Raw genomic sequence first — 17,256 nt, forward strand, 5'->3', positions numbered from 1 at the left:
GCAGTAATGAGTATGTAGTAATAAATGACTCACTATATTAGAAAGTTAGTACATAACTCAGCATCACAATTCAACAGTACAAAATCCCACCGAGTAATTAAATATAACTCACTGTTAGAATGTTAGTACATAAGTCAACATCACAATTCAACAGTGGTGTACTAGATCGGCCTGATCCCACATGATAAAAATCATACAGTAGACCTTCCCTTCAACATCTTCAGCAATATCTTCTCCAATGCAACCATAGGGTATTCCACACATAATGACAAAATTGCTGCACAGGCATAGCTCAAACACGTAACAGAGACAAAGAAGTAAGCCTAAGTAGAGACTTGATATTAGCACGATACAATCTATGACTAAACAAGCAGCACCACCTACTGAATCTACAGCTAAAACTGAATCTTGAAAAGTAGCTACTAATACGTATTGCATGACATGTCCATAATGCAAACAACAAATTGCAAGGATCTACAGTAACAGCAACTCACTCACAAATGCAAGCAGCTCATTGAACATACCAAATTGGTCTACTTGCCACATGCAGTGAGCAAATATATGTGGTAAAAGTATGCATAAAAAACATTTTAGTGCAGCCATTTGTAAGTTTGTACTGTTACGTTTCCACAATTTCGCATGTGCAAAGTTCAGCTTGTGAAGAACTGTATGATGAGCAAGAGATTAGTATCATGTAAAGGTGATACCATGCTTGGTTGTAAAGAGCACCAAACTTCTGTGACACAAACCTGCTTCCCATATTCCGAATTCCTGATTAACTGCAATATGTTGCTATAGTCAATCAGGAATTTAAAAATTGATTTTCCCTCATGTTACCTGTGACATATGTGACTGTCCATGTTGTAATCAATCTAAGATACTTACCATGTGGAAGTTGTCAATAGACACAGGTTGCTTCAGACTGGCTATGTAAGCCATAGTGACTATAGGATGAAGAAGGTATGCTGAGTATGTTAGACGACTAAAAGGGAACCAAACAGGCCAGCTCAAAATGCCATCAACGATACCTAAAAGACATAGTCACTGTGAGAACAAAGCACAATAGGAAGCATCATCAAATTGTGATGACATCGACTGAATCAACTGCCATAAATATAAGCACTAATGCATTTGCTCTTGTCAAGTGCCAGTTAGTCAAGTTAAAAGACAGCTACATTGATGCCTCTCTACCTTGATTGATATTGACTTCAGGCATTGAAAGACAAATAAACAAATACATACACTGGCCACCAGGTATTCATGCATACACACATAAGCTAACAGATCAAGACACATAGCAAGGGAGACGAAGCAAAAATCAAACAAATACACTAACTAAAGAGGCTAACGTTCCAACAAACAGACTGGCAAAAAAAGGTAAACCAACATAAACAAGCATGGGGTGACACACGTATGCATAGGCAAACAGACAGACAAGTCAATGATCCAACCAAATTGACTGGCCATCAAGCAAACAGACAGACATACCACCAGGTAGCATGTACAGACAAAAACCTTCAAAACCTGTAATAGTCTAGCAGGTCCTAGTAAGCTGCTCTTACCCCCATTTCCAGTTGAACACGCATACACCACCCATGCCAGGCAGACACCCCACAAACATGACTTAAACGTCAGATAAAGACTGCTGACTGCTTGTGAATAAGCATCTCCATGCTCATAGCCATACAAGCCATACACAACAGTCATGCCGAGAGCAATTGCAGCAATCCAACCAATGACAGCCCACAGCTACAGATTAACACATGCAATGAGAAAGCTGTAATTTCCTAAAGATGAAATATTGGCAGAATATATATTTTGCAAATTGGCAATTGTATGAGTTGCTGCCAATACAAAATCTGCCAGTTGCCATACAGTACTAAGGCAATGTGACGTCATTAATAACGTGTGCTACAAGTTATCATGGTGGTGTACCAGCATACCTCAGAAAGACAAGCCTGGATAAAACTCAGACTTACCATCCGTTGTACCTACCCTACCAGCAAAAACGTAAAAGACAGCAACATTCCTGACACAGAGAGAAGCTACAGAAACCAGCTACACGACAATACACGAACATCAATAGTCCAGGATATGAAATCTCCAGAATAAACCCAACAATATAAAATAAATTCATGCCAATATTTCATTTTCTACAACAATCATTTTCTAAACATTACACTTATTATTATCAGATTAAAGGTTGTGTGTGTGGTGTGTGTGTGTGTGTGTGTGTGTGTGTGTGTGTGTGTGTGTGTGTGTGTGTGTGTGTGTGTGTGTGTGTGTGTGTGTGTGTGTGTGTGTGTGTGTGTGTGTGTGTGTGTGTCACAAGCAGTGATAAAATACCTTGTAAAACACCTCTAACCCAATGCTTCTATAACCATTTCATGAATTCTTAGTTGCCATACTCTTTGCATATCTCACCCCTAATTAGTGAATGTTTAAATGTAAATGCATCATTCTTCTTACATAATCAAAGCAAGCCAAAATGTTGGCCTTTGTATATATAGCTATGTAACAATAGCAGATATGCTGTACATGTACTTCTCCTACACTGACATGTTGCAAGTGTGTGCAAGCGTGATCATGCTGTCACCAAGTGCGTTTGTATGTAAATGTTCAGTCTAATCCAAAAGTACACAGGAACAGTGCAAACACTAACTTTAAATTCTTTCTTCTTCATGTTATCTCGTTTGGCAAGATAGTAGCCGACAGCCATTCCTACTAGATACGGTGCAGCTCTTGTATAGAACTTGCCATAAATCATGTTGTGGTAATCTTCAACACTGCCACCACTACAAGCAAAAATAGAACTAACAAACTCTTGCATAAGATGATCTGCAAAAGAGCCAAGACTATAGAATGAATGCAAAAGTACTACATCATGTCAACAATCCAGGTAAATTACCTTTCTTGCAACAAACTCAAGCATAAATTACAACCACACATGTAATTTCATCGATGAGACAAAAGTAACAAGACTACAGCGATGTTACTTTTGCAGTCAAAACGGCAGACTCACATTACAAAGAATGCTAAACAAGCAACTTAGCATCAACTTCAAATAAACAACAATCTAATGCAAGCAAGTATCTACATAAAGGTCTACTGCTGTAGATCTACTATGTAAGAAGGGTTTGTGGCTGATTGGATGCTAAAAGACACTTAACACTCAACAGAGCCAACTGCATTATGCCAGCATTATTTCGAATATGACTACAAAATCACTACATAATAACTAATAAATAAGCGCCAAGGTTAAATTCTACTTGCTGCTGGCAAACACACACACACACACACACACACACACACACACACACACACACACACACACACACACACACCTTAATGATCTTCGCAATGATATAGCATTGGCAGGGAATTCCTCGACAGCTGTTATGGTAGCAATTACCACCAACACAAGAACAAGAGCTGATGCCAGAGGAATAAGTCCAAGAATACCAAACCTGAAAGTAAATACAGTTGAAAAGACAAAACCATAAATAGAATATAGATGCATGTCCTGACAAGTAAGCTGGAATGATGAAAAGAGGACCAAAAAGATACATTTGAGTATCAGCAGCCAGATACCATGTCCAGCCCATACACTAAAGAAAACACAAACTAGAAATGACATTCCAATGTCAGGCAGTAGTTACAGAATGTGAACAGCATGTAGAGTGTAAGACAAAGTTCAATACTGGCATATAAAGTTTCCAATTAACATCAAATTCTTCCTTCTACTACAATATGTGAGGCAACGTTACTATCTATGTGCTTTAACTTAATTAACAATTATTGCTGCTTTAAATCAAGAGGTATCGGTCTAATATTAATTTTGCAAGCACTGTCTTGTCTGATGATGGATTGTATCAGGGTCTTTCTTGCAAGTCACTTTAGTGCCTATATTCCAATAACAACACATCAGTACAGCACTACTGTACTCAATCCACATGCGGTCTGGAACATATTGATTACATCCCTACCTCATGGGCAAAACTGTGTCCTCACAATGCAATTTACTTGAACAACATCTCCTCAATCAGGCTCAATGTCATAATGTGGTAGCAAGGAAACAACAAACAACATATCTGCAACAAACTACTTTGCTCAGCATTTCCCAAAGAATTTAATATTATATAAAATGCTCAACAACATTTACAAAACATAGATATTATAATTGTCAAATACCAGGATGCAGCTGCCCATTGCATATATAAAAGTAGACTACACTTAATTACAGTATTGGAAGATAGGAAAAAAACTAAACAGGTTCACAACATTAACTCATATGATGCCTGTAACAATGCCTGCCCAGAATAATAAAAACTGTTTACCATGTTCTCAAATTTTGGATAAAAGTTGTTGAAGTAGAATAAAGTTGACCACCAATAATCATTGCAGTGTTTCTGCTGTCCGTCAAGTACATCTCTCCAGAGTGGTCCATCAGCTAGGTATGGCGCCAATTGCCAAAAGAGAAGAAGAGCAACAAGAAGTGTTGGTGTGAGACTGCATCAATAAATACACAATGAACAATAAGTTTGTCTCATCAATTTATCAGGTAACTGAGGTTGCTGGTCTTAGATTTTAATTAAATTATTTCATGCCATGTTTGACCACAAAAATTTGTGTCTGTTCAGTGTGTTGGACACATGATGTTGTAACTTGCCAATACAAAAAGTTTGTGCTTGTGTTTGTCTGTTCCATTACCTGGACATTAGTCAGTCAGTCAGTCTGTCAGTCCGACAGCACAGTAGAATATCTAATACTTTGGCAAAGAGACTAAAGACATCAAAGGTTGCTGCAACGAAGCTGTTTCGCTGTTATTGGCGGAAGCGATTCTCTGTTCTGCTACAGAACTCTAATGCAAGTCTCATTCTACACAAGTTGTCACGTATTCTCCCAACAGAAGAGAAAAGATTTATGCTGGACAGTGCCATTCAAGGGGCTGTTCATTAGAATTGATTTATACTATTTGTGCATAGTTTTAACTCGTGGTTTGCTGTGACCGTGATTCTACTGACATGAACTGTCATGGATAATATTTTCAACTTTTTATGTTCTGTACGTAGAAGTTTGTGTCTAATAAATGATGTCAGTCAGGTAATCAGTTGAGTGGTCAGTTTACTTTACAGTATCCTAGGGAGAACTCTGCATTGCATTTTACTCTTTGAATCAAAATAAAGGTATATGTCAACATGATTCTAGCAACATTAATATTAACTTCAAGTCCAACAAAACTCGTCTAATGTTAATCCACTTGTATTTGTGTCAGTGCAAACACACACAAAATGTTTTCCACTGAGAATTGAGCTTGCCATTCTTTATTTCATTTCTCGTGTCTAGACTGCTCAGACAGTTTTCAACTATTCAGCCTTCTACTGTCACTGCATGTCAGTTTCAGTCTGACTGCCTGTCTATTGCACACGTTTATTGTCTGTCCACCTTATTACTCGCCATTCAGGGTCTTCATATACTCCACTAACACTGCACATCAATTCAATCTCACCGCCAAAAGCGATGCACATAATACTTGATCCATGGAAAACGACCATTGGTAGCCTCTAGCCGTTGAAGAGTAAGATACATAATCAGTAAACCACTAAAACAAACAAACAATGTACATAATCATTAATTAATCACCAAAATAGTCACAATACAGACACTATCATGAGCATGATTTAGCGACATTACTGAATTGCATAGCAGCTCATAATGCAGTTAGCCTGCAGTAACTACCTCTCACTCAAAACCATAGTTCACCATGCAGTATCCTCAGGATGTTATCTGTGTGACATAGTTCAGTACTACTAGTATGTCCCTTCAAAATTTTTAAGGTAATATCCTCCTCTTGCAGATGGTGCTTGACATTTGATAAGCCATGTGTTGTAACACAATACAAATAATGGCAATTAAAAATGTCCAGTAGTAAATATGGTATGCTAATACCTACAATAATATGTTCTTATTCTTTAGTATTGCCATCCTCTACACATAGTCTTTTTATCAAAAAGCAACTAAGTTTTAATTTGAAAAAAAATTTCTAACACATTTTCAGCCAAGTGGGAAATAAAAGACATGCATGCAGCACTGCATGTGTAGCACATATTAACTAATTAAATGCAATAAAATAAGATGTCACAAACCCATCCATATACACAATGCAATTCCAATTATATGTGACACAAGCTGAATACCTGAGAAAGAAGAAAGAATCCACTGAAAAATAGGCATTGCCAATTGGTTGAAACGCAAACTCAAGAGGCAGATTGTAGCCTTGCTTAAAGTTTGCTGTTAAAATAGAAAAAATTGAGGCAAGAAGTACAGAAACATATTAACTAGCATACAAAACAACACAAAAATAGACTGATAAACAAGCAAACAAACAAGCAGACAGGCAAACAAACAACAACCAACAGATTGCTGCAAGAGTTTATAAGCAAATGTAGAACATACCAATTAAACCAACCATTACAAAGAAAACGTAGCAGTGACCAAGAATGACCCATGTCATGCTGATCGCCCGAATACCATGGAGACACGGAATGTTCTTTGCACTGTTTGAGGTGTCAAGAAGTTTGGGAATATTGCGAACCAAAGAAAAAGCAAGCAGCACTTCATAAACCCCATTCAGACCTGGAGAAACACATAACCAATAATTACAAAATAACAGTATGTTAGGCAATTGACAGACACACAGGTAGTACTATAATCAGTAGCAGTAGAAAGAAACAAAGAGATGAACATAAAGAGAGCAGCAGCCATCTCCCAAACTTGTGCATTACCTTCTTCATCCTTAGGCTTGGAACCTTCACCCAGCAATGAGCTGTCCTCACAAGAATCATTTTGAACATTACCACAGCCATTGGTCACCCAAGTCAGTTGTTGAAGTGTTTTCTTCACACAGCCACGGGAGTAATCAAAAACTGTGGCCACACATACAACCATCCCGATGATACAAGAAAGGACACTACACATAAATTATGCACGGTCAGTCAACTAAACATAAAACCACACTTAACATAATATGCTTTTGTAAGATTATAATTGTTGCTAGTACAACAACACGAGTTCTCATTATAAAGTATGTAAGCTATAATTATTAGAACCTAGCTATTACTACTACCAATAAAATGTGGTAACTAGTAATACTGTCATATATTGATTATTGAGTACTTATCACATAATTTCACTTTGAAGTATTTAATACCAATGCATCCATTAATTAATCAGCTACTTCAAATTTTGCCTAAAATTCCTACGATTTAAATAGCACTGATGAAGGCCGGCGGAGTACTCCAGATGTTGAGTGAGCCCGGTCAGGTTCCGCCCACACTAAACGTAAAAATAGGTAATTTATTTAATCACCTAAAAACCAATATTTCTGAAAGTTGGGTAGACCATGGCCCTTCTGGCTCACTCTGCTCCGCCGCCCCTGTTGATTACAAGTAGCCTCACAAGCCATATATGGTATTGACGTTATTAGCAAGACAACATTCAACAACTTGTCTCAACTCACATGACAAAGATAGCAAATGGTGTGAATGGACGACTATCTTGACACATCACTTCTGCATCATTGAGGTTAAAAGTGACAATCGTTGACAACATATTTAAAACTTTTGCTGTTAGACCAGATTCATTGCACTGACGAGGAACACAAAGGCCCCAGCGAACAAGAGGAAGAGTCTGCAGTACAACAATCATTCACAGTAAAAGGAAATACACACACACACACACACACACACACACACACACACACACACACACACACACACACACACACACACACACACACACACACACACACAGAGACACAGACACAGACACAGACACAGACACACTACGTAGAAAGAAATTCACTAAAAATAAAATCTCTACACTCACCACATTCGGACCACCAGTGAGACTGTTGGAAACGTGGCCCACGTGGCCTTGAAACAAACAGTAATGAGCAACGTCATGACTAATGCTCATACACTCATCATAATCTCCCAGCCACTGCACCACCCCAGTAGACATGATAGACATCAGATTACTACCAGGTTTCCCAGTTGCATCCAGCACTAAAGAAAGACTGGTCACGTGACTTCACATTTACAAAAACTCGACCTCACTTGTCAGCGTAGCGTAGCTGTCGTTTCCATATTGACATAAGTCATTGCCTTCTTGCAATATCTTTAGTAGAGACGTCCGTTCTGAAACTTTTTCTGCGAGCGCGGTTAACGATTTGGCGAAAAAGTCGTCATGTTGCAGGTGAAGAGCGTTTGAAACTCCTGACAAACAGAAGAAAAATATTCCAGTAGCAGCATAACGCAGCATTGTCTCGATCATTCCAAGGTGCCCGCCTCGCTCCTCCGTGCAGCGCTCGCGCGTCACGTGACTAGTCAGAAAGTTTTATGCGAGAACCGGACACTGCCAGCCTCCTATGAGTCTATTGAGACGTAAACGCCTAGGAACGAGGCTAGTGAACACTAGATTCAGAGACAGCGTAGGAAAACGGCAGTCTCGCGTAGCCAGATTATACCGCGGTAATTTTATGTCCATTAATTAATTAAACAAATTAGCACAAAGTAATGTAATTCACAAAATACACTGCAGTTATACATATTTACGTATTACAATAGTATATAGAGTGAACTAATTAATTGACTTATCTATGCAAGATATTCTACGCAAACATTACATTTTTGCAAGTTGTTCCATTGAAGAATCAGATATGCCCTGAGACTCTCTGTATGACTAGATTAGAAGTTTCTTGTAATAGTTGATTTAAACAAATTGTAGCTCAATAATTGACTCAAGAAATTTGCAGAAGAATTGCAAGCCATCCACTAGAAACATCAAAGCTTTTCTGATGTCGGGTTTTTAGACTGGAGTTACATTTACGTTGTAGAAAAGGGTTTCTCGCTTGAAAGATAAGATGAAACATTTGGCGGGAAGTTTGCCAAGAAATTAAAAGGAAGAAGATAGTAGTATATTTTGGCGGTTGGACGTTTTTAGATATTGATCTAACTAGGTACGGTAGGAAGGAGTTTGCGATGGACAGTTGCATGCGTTCGTGGCCATCACATTTCCTAGCTTATCTGGTCTCTGTCTAAATATCTAGATATTTACATAGACTGACGAAGAATTACTGTGTGAATTAGCATACGTGACTCGATGCTCCTGTTTCATCTACAGCTTCACGGCCTCATTCTCATGTATAAACTCGCTAGATACAACAGATGGCAAGCAGGGGTTACCATCTTGTGGTTTCTGTTCATCCGCGTGACATACAGCGACATCGCCACTAGATACATACTAGTACCTGATCCACGTCGGTGATGACGCTAGCATATCGTGATAATTCAAGTGGCCAAATTATTGAAGGTTTTCACATTGGCTTTGGCTAAAAATATCCGCCAATCCGCCAAAATATATTCCCCGCCAACATTCCATCTTGTACAATACGCAGAATGTGCTTGCCAAGAGGTGTGGCTACGAATCTGTTCGAGCTCTACAAGTAAATTAGCACTCCTACTCGTCCAGCATACCGCAATCACATCTGAGGAACGTATGATTTGCTCTGCGACTAGTAGTAGGCTAGTTGTAGTTCGCAGAGATCTAAATAGGTACAAGGTGCTATACCAAACAAGCAAAGTTAGTCTTTCCGTTACGTCGTTACGTAACTAGCGTACTTCTCACTTCGTTAGGTAGTACAACCACCTGTTGGCTACATGCAAGGCTATGCGATGTTTGTGCATCGACTGCCTACGCCATGTGTCGACGCGATGATGCGTTGCTCTGATTGCGATTTGAGCGTCTTCTAGTTTTAGCGAATTTAGATATGCGGTGGCCGATCGACACTTGTTATATATACTCATACCCATTAGCGTCACACCCTGACCTATTCTGACTGCTCTGTCACCTTTGTCCATTGTTGAACCAAACATACTGACAGAATCAACAGGAAACGAGTCATTTGCCTAGACGCCTTTGCTGCGAAGGCTGGATGGCTGAAAGAGCTGGAGCTTTTGTTTTCGTTCTGCTTCTTGTAGTGCTAGAGCGAGGCCCCTGTTATCGGACACCATCAATCATCGGACAGCCGTGCAAGAAAACGAAGTAAGACTGAGCTTTGTTAAAGTCTACAGTAAGAAGGATTAGTAAAGACTGTGATTCCAGACGCGGGACTTCCAAAGGCTTGAAACGGTTATGCTAGGACGGTAAACGTAATCCTTCTCTGCTACCCCGGATATCGGACACCACCATCATTCACCGGACACGACCTCTCCCATGAAAACGCAAAGGCAATTCTGCAATTTCGCACTTGAGATAGGTTTGTACTGTCTCTTGCATAATTATAAATCCACCCTACCTGTTGTACATTTTATTGTGTTTTTGACCGCCTAGTCAGTCACAGAGAAGCTTCTAAGTTATATTTTCATTACAAAATTATTTGCTGTTTATCTAAGTCTAAATTGAATCTCCTTCACACCTTGACTAGAGAATTTAAAGTTGCCAAGTTGGGGAAAAACATCACTATCTTCCTAAATCTTGTCTGCGCATGTGCTGTAAAGTGAATATTTTATCATAGTAAAAAAATTTGTGGCGTTTAGTGTAATTGGTTTCTAAGCAAGAACTCGTTAATATTTACACACTACTATCTAGCATTTCGTCCAACCGCCTTTAGCTCTACGTATCGCTTCTACGCGACGGGGAAGACTGTCAACTAGAGTCTGTACAAGATCAACAGGAATTGACGCCCACGCTGTCTGCACCGCCGCCCCGAGATCGGCTGTTGTTCGAGGGTGCAGACGATTTACCCTCACTTTCAGCCAGAGCCACAGATGTTCTATTGGAGTGGCGTATGGAGAGCGAGACGGCCACTCAAGAACATTGACGTCATTAGCACGAAGCGACTCTCTCGTCGAAACGCAGTGTGGATTTGTACGAGGTCGTCGAGCGTTGAGACCTTTCTCTGACAGACGTCTACTAATGAGGGAATGTGACACAGGTTGGCCAGTCACGACAGTCAAGTCTGCTTGAAGCTCTCGCAGAGTGACTTGGCGATCTCGAAGAACAGCAAATTCGATATGTCGGTCAGTTCGAGTTGTTGTTTTTCTACCTCGGCCTGGTCTTCTTTTGTAGTCGATGCTGCCATTTCGAAGGCGTCTGATGACATTCTGAATCACTCAACGAGAGACTCCTACAACTCCTGCCACTTCACGTTCTGACAACTCGTTCTCAAGATGGACATTTATTTCTTGTAGAGTCATGGGGCTGCACTACTTTCCTTGATGCATGATTACGCACGAACAACGCAAAGAATCGATTCAAGGACGGAAATTGGAAAAAATGATAACTGAACTGTAGGGTTGCCGACGTTCGCCGCTCTGTGAGCTCCAACAGCGTATAAAAACAGGACAATTTGGCGCCATTGTCTCAACTTGCACTATTCTGAGCCATCACAGAATATAACCGGAAGTAACGAATTTAGGAATTTCTACGTTATACAGTAAGAAATAACATTGAAGCCAACGGTTTTGCGTCTTGTAATAATTAGTGCATAGATTTAGTGCTTTTGTTTGGTTTTTAAACAATTACAGATCATAAGAACGAGTTTGTTACATCATAAACAATTTGCTCATTTGCTGCCAAACAAAGGCAAAACGGCAATTTCTAGCAACTTAACGATGAATTTAATGTTAGGTTCTCTCAGTAGTAGAAAGCATACGAAGGAAACTGTTTAGATTGGACATTTGTGGTGTACTGCCAGACAAACGCACTTCGATTTCTTTAGTGAAAGACGAACAAAATTATTTAGTCGTAGCTCTAACTCTAAGAACACAAGTATTGCTATATGTTGGTAGTTCAAAGTAATCATGAAAGGAACTCCTGGTATCATTTTACACCATTCACACATTTTGTCCGTCACGTGAGTAGGGTGGATTTATAATTTTGCAAGAGTCTGTAAGTGACTAGCTAACACAACAACACTATCACTGTCTCCGTTTGCTACTCTCCAGGAGAGATAGCACACGCTCATTGAGTCGAGGTAACGCCCCTTTCGTCGGATAGTCGTTTCTTCTTTGCAGCAGCAGTCTGCAGGTAATAATGTCATGAGAGAGAGTTGGAAGGAAATATCGTATGGCCCCAATTCGTTTGACCTTTACTTGACTCAGCAAGGGTTATTAGCGGAAACTGCTGAATCTTCTCTGCTGACAAGCTCACTCTGTTGGCATCTACTAGCCCTCCGGTACTGTCTAGTCTTCCCAACGTCAGAATTTGAACTCCTGAGTGTCTTACGGCACAACTGCACAGGCTTGATGCACCGGATGTAGCAGACGATTCACGTCATCCATGTTCGAGCTTAGCGGTGAGCACATTCTCCCGACTCGCACAGGAACAGCCCTTGCTTTCCTTTCAAGGCCCTTAAATTGTTACTTGGCTCTGAATAGGACGTGTACATGTGCAAGTGTTCCGATCTCAGTTTGATATCTACCTTTGCCTGACCTTGCACCACCACGAAGTGCAGCACGTCATCGTTGGTACAACCAGCTGTACCGAATGCAGGAACTTTGTTTACTATCAGAGCAGCTAGAACCTTTACCCCTGCTTCTCCTAGGTAAAGTTGAATTAGATGACGTCAAGTCCTTGTCAACGCGAGCTAGGCAGCGATCGACTTTCTTTGCAAAGGGTAAAAGAGCGTTTTAGCACTTCAACCCTGCCCTCTCATCGGTTTCGGTTGTCGTCTTCTTTGTTGAACCACTAGTTCGTTCAAGCGACATCTTTTGCACGTCCTAGTGGGGGCGTGGTTGTAGGGGAAATGACTCAGAATTGCCATCAAGCACTCTAGGCAAGTGGTCTGCGTTCTGCGGCGTTTCAGATAGCTGAATTTAATCAACTGCAGTTATTTGAAACCTAGAGCTGTTGCTGAGAAGGTAGGAAGGCAAGAAAATGGGTGTCCGACGATTGGGTCGTTACCACGGGTGTTTGACCGACTGTAACTCATACAGATCTTGGCTGACATGCAGGGTAACAACACGATTTGTAGGTAAAGAGTTGTTGACTAGCGATATATAAGTAACTGGGCTGAAGGATGCGTGTGTGTAATTTAGACGCTACTGTCCGGTGAACGATGTGTTTGTCCGATGAACGGGGTATGCAAGGCTCCGCACAGTTTTCAATCTCACTCTAAGCAGAGAAGAGGTACAATGCTCTCTCTTGGTGTGCTCAATTACAACTTGGATACCTACATTTATGATGTGGTAGGGACTGCGTTCAAGAACGGATAACTGAGAACTCGCGTCCGGAATATGATGGTGTCCGTGGAACGGGGCCGCGCTCTACTACAGTAAGTTAGCATAATCCGTCTTTGTCTCTCCTAGTAATCAATGCGTACGTGTATATCCGCTCGAAATGTATTCTAGAAGCCAGACTGTTCACTCTATACAAATCGGTGACAGTCCACAACGTAAGTGTCTATAGCTAGAGACGACGCTCACTGTTTGTGGTGCTGTTGGCGCGTGCGCTGTTAACAGGTCTGTGTTGGACTGTATTTATTAATTCAAATTCTTTGTCTCCGTGGAAAAGAGATGAAGTGGAATCACCTGACATTCATAGAAACAGTTATTTCCTGGTGTGCGAGCAACCCAAAGACGTGGACTGTCGGACACATGACGGTAACTTGGATTTGTAACAAGATGTCTCCCCAGTAGTAGCAATATACTTGCTTTCTAGGGCGACTAGCCAATGAAACGTCTGATGTGCTAAACTGCACCGTAGAGACTGGACTGATGTGTATGGCAAGGGATCAACCGAATGGTCGTCACTGCCAGCACGACTATAAAGTTCGCTATTTGTGCGAATGTACGCAACTCTAACTTTTCATATATATTTCTAATTAATTGACAAACCTTTTACATAAACTCGTTTTTATAGGTGACTGCCGCCAGACTTTACGCGGCATCCACGGAAACGTCACAGTTTCTGGCAGATCTCGTTACACTTCCTTACAGTTGAACTGTCGATGGAACATCGAAACATCAGCTAAGAGAATCATTCTTCTCAAGTTTAACAAAATGTGGAAGCATCATCTAGCAATTACTTCGAATATTTACAGCTGACAATATTCGACGGCCTCAATATGTCATCAAGTTTAGTTTTAGCCAAACTAGACGATTTTACTTCTGAGCAATGGGAGACTACTACAACGATATCTGCTGGATCGACGATGACAGTTGAGTTGAAAACAAGAAGAAGATTACAGCGTCGCATGAGCTTCTCATACACTGCTGAGAAGTGTAAGAGACGAGTGCTTTACAGCATGTGTAATGTGTTTTCATTTTGTATATAAACTGACATATTGTTCTATGTTAGTTCCTGCTAAATGGAAATTATGTGATTTTAACAAAGACAAGTGCGGCTGGACTGACAAAGATGGGATTTGGATTCACGGTATAAATATTTACTTTTTACGAAACTCTCGTAACATGTAATTGTATGTACTAGTCAAATGGAAAAAGGAAAGTGATAATGAGATGCTAACGAATTCATCCTGTTCGTCAGGTAAGACTAGATACAAATATCTGACAAATTTAGATAACGATGTTCTCATCCAATGACGAGTTGCTTTTCATCATTAATACGCTATGGACGTATTGCTTATGTCAACTTGACGTGATTTGTGCACGCTATAGCTAGATTGGCACGTTCACGCACAACCAGGATCTTATACTAGTCGTTAAAAGTCTGAATTTGTGTCACCTGTGAGTCAGAGTTGGAGAGTTGCTCTCGCCCCTTATGCCATTATTCGTACGCCAACAGCAACTCCCTTTGGCAACATATTAATTTGGAACACGTCTCTCGCTCTCGTTTTCCATCAGCGTCTTTTTTGCCTGCTCACAAACGGCGTCTCTGTTCTGAATGTGGCTTCGCCTATTCTGCCCATTGGAAAGTTTGTCGACGGTCTCAAGGACCTGATCGCCCTAGATGTGGTGGTTTGATGGTAGATCCTCTTCTGTCTTCCTGGCTCTCTGGAATGGCGTCGACTCACGATCTGGCTAGCGCGCCTACAGATGTTACTTCACGTCATTCTGTAACAGGTGAATCAGCGTCTGGTGCTTCCTCAGATTCTTCATCTTGTCCTTTCACTGATCAGATCAGCCATTTTGAAGACCCTGTTCTTGAAGCAATCAAGTCAGCATGCAGCCTCGCGTGTCCCGTTCACCTGGAGGCTGTCTTGTTTGATTCTTTGATGCAAGAGGTTTCTCTGCTACAAGTCAAGACTATTGGCCATATTCCACGCTCTGTTCGTCCTGTTCTTGCGGAAGTTCTTGCCACAGAATTCAGGAATGCCACATACCATGGTTTATGGGGCTTTGCTTGTCTTCACATGTTCCCTAAAGCTGTTTTGAGATGCCCACCAAGAGGCGGACGGAAGAAACGTGTTGTTGTCAAATCCTTGTTATTATCCCGTCTAGAACGGTGGACTTCTGGTGATATTCAGTCTCTTTGGTTTGAGGCTAGACTGAATGCTGATTGTAAACAGTCTTCTAATTGCAAGTCTTCGCCTGTAGATCAGATTAATCAAAAACGGGCGCTTGCTTATGCCAGAGAAGGTCGTTACAGAGATGCCATGCGGTGCCTTGGCTCTCTGGGTACAGCCAGCCCTCATGACAGCAAGGTTCTTGAAGAAATCTATCAACGCCACCCAGAGCATGTCTTGCCAACTGTTTCTGGTGATATCCCTCCTTCACTATCTGTCAGTATGGATTCAGTTCTGGCTTCACTTCAAGCTTTTCCTCGAGCATCCAGCCCTGGTGCTTCTCAACTGAAGTCTCAGCATTTGTTTGATGCTATTCTTGGTACTACAACTCCTTCAGCCAAGCAGTGTTTGGAGAACTTGACCTGTTTCGTAAATTTTCTTTTGTCTGGTCGTGCTGACCCTAGGATAGCCCCTTGGTTATGTGGAGCACGTCTCACTGCTCTATTGAAGAAGCATGGTGGTGTCCGCCCTATAGCTGTCGGTGAGGTCCTACGTCGACTTGTTAGCGGTCTGTGCTGTTCTGCTGTGAAAGAGGACTTACCTGACACCTTTTTGTCTTATGGTCAGGTTGGTGTTGGTGTCCCAGGAGGTTTAGACGCTGCTGTGCACACACTATCAGCTTGTATTGCTCGATATGGATCTGATCCCAACTTGTGTTGCCTGAAAATTGATATGAAAAATGCCTTTAATGAATGCTCTCGAGCTTCTTTTTTGAGTCGTCTACGTAAAGAGTTCCCAGCCTTGTTTGGATGGTCCTCGTGGTGTTACCATTGTGAAGGCATGTTGCATTTTGGGAATTCTTGGATCAAGTCATCTGCAGGAGTGCAACAAGGGGATCCCCTTGGTCCCCTACTATTCTCCCTCGTCCTTATGGAGTTTTTGGATGACCTGGCTCCATTGCCAGATATGAAGCTGAAGTTATGGTATTTGGACGATGGCTCTTTCCTTGGCCAGCGGGCTTCAGTTGCTTATCTCTTGGATGTCTTGTTATCAAAGGGTCCCTCCTTTGGTCTTCATATCAATTTGAACAAATGTGAGGTCTTTTGGCCCTCTGGAGATCAGAATTTCCCCAAATTTGCTACTGAAATTCAGCGCAGTGTTCAGGTTCATGGTGGTGTCGACTTCCTTGGTTGTCCTGTATATGGATCTTCCTCATATGTTACTGAATTTGTTTCCCTACGAGTGGACAAGATTTTGGATTGGCAGGACCGTTTGACAGCTTTAGAGGATCCTCAGGTGGAGCTTCATCTTCTCCGGAGCTGTTTGAGCCTTTGCAAGCTGAATCACATCATTAGAACGGTTCCTGGCTTCAAGATCAATGATGTATTGATGCAGTTTGACAGTGGTCTTCATCACAGTTTAGAGGCTTTATCCTCTTCTTCGGTCTCTGACCTGGCATGGAAACAGGCAACTCTTCCAGTTCGTTTGGGTGGTCTAGGTCTTCGTGAGGCCTCTAGATCTTCATCTGCAGCTTTCGTTGGCAGCTGCAACTTTTCTCAGCAGTTGTCTCTCCGTCTTCTTAATGACTCAGCGTTCATGCCGGTACATGAAGAAAATGATTGGACTCAGCATTCTTCCTCTTTCCCTGGTGAAGTGCAATGCCGGCAACATCTTGCAAGTCTTTTACCACCTACTAGTTCTGTCTCGTCCTCTGTTTCTTTTACACAACATTCCTTCCAGAAGGCTCTGGATGATGCTTTGAGATCCAGCATTAAAGTCAGCCTTGT

General features: G+C 41.2%; 1 protein-coding gene across 1 annotated transcript; it reads right to left on the reverse strand.

Moving 5' to 3' along the window:
* Window positions 1–13: 13 nt before the first annotated feature.
* Window positions 14–8,343, reverse strand: LOC134191344 (nose resistant to fluoxetine protein 6-like). The gene is made up of 14 exons (XM_062659952.1): window positions 8,118–8,343; window positions 7,888–8,066; window positions 7,520–7,689; window positions 6,786–6,970; window positions 6,457–6,636; window positions 6,198–6,291; window positions 5,510–5,602; window positions 4,338–4,509; window positions 3,529–3,608; window positions 3,345–3,467; window positions 2,663–2,795; window positions 1,563–1,749; window positions 886–1,028; window positions 14–323 (listed from the first exon to the last, which is right to left on the reverse strand). Exons 1-14 carry the CDS (start codon window positions 8,332–8,334, stop codon window positions 192–194), a joined length of 2,088 nt encoding a protein of 695 aa, XP_062515936.1. The 5' UTR covers window positions 8,335–8,343; the 3' UTR covers window positions 14–191.
* Window positions 8,344–17,256: the final 8,913 nt, after the last annotated feature.

This window comes from Corticium candelabrum, chromosome 15 (genome assembly GCF_963422355.1).
Source record: "Corticium candelabrum chromosome 15, ooCorCand1.1, whole genome shotgun sequence".
NCBI lineage: Eukaryota > Metazoa > Porifera > Homoscleromorpha > Homosclerophorida > Plakinidae > Corticium > Corticium candelabrum.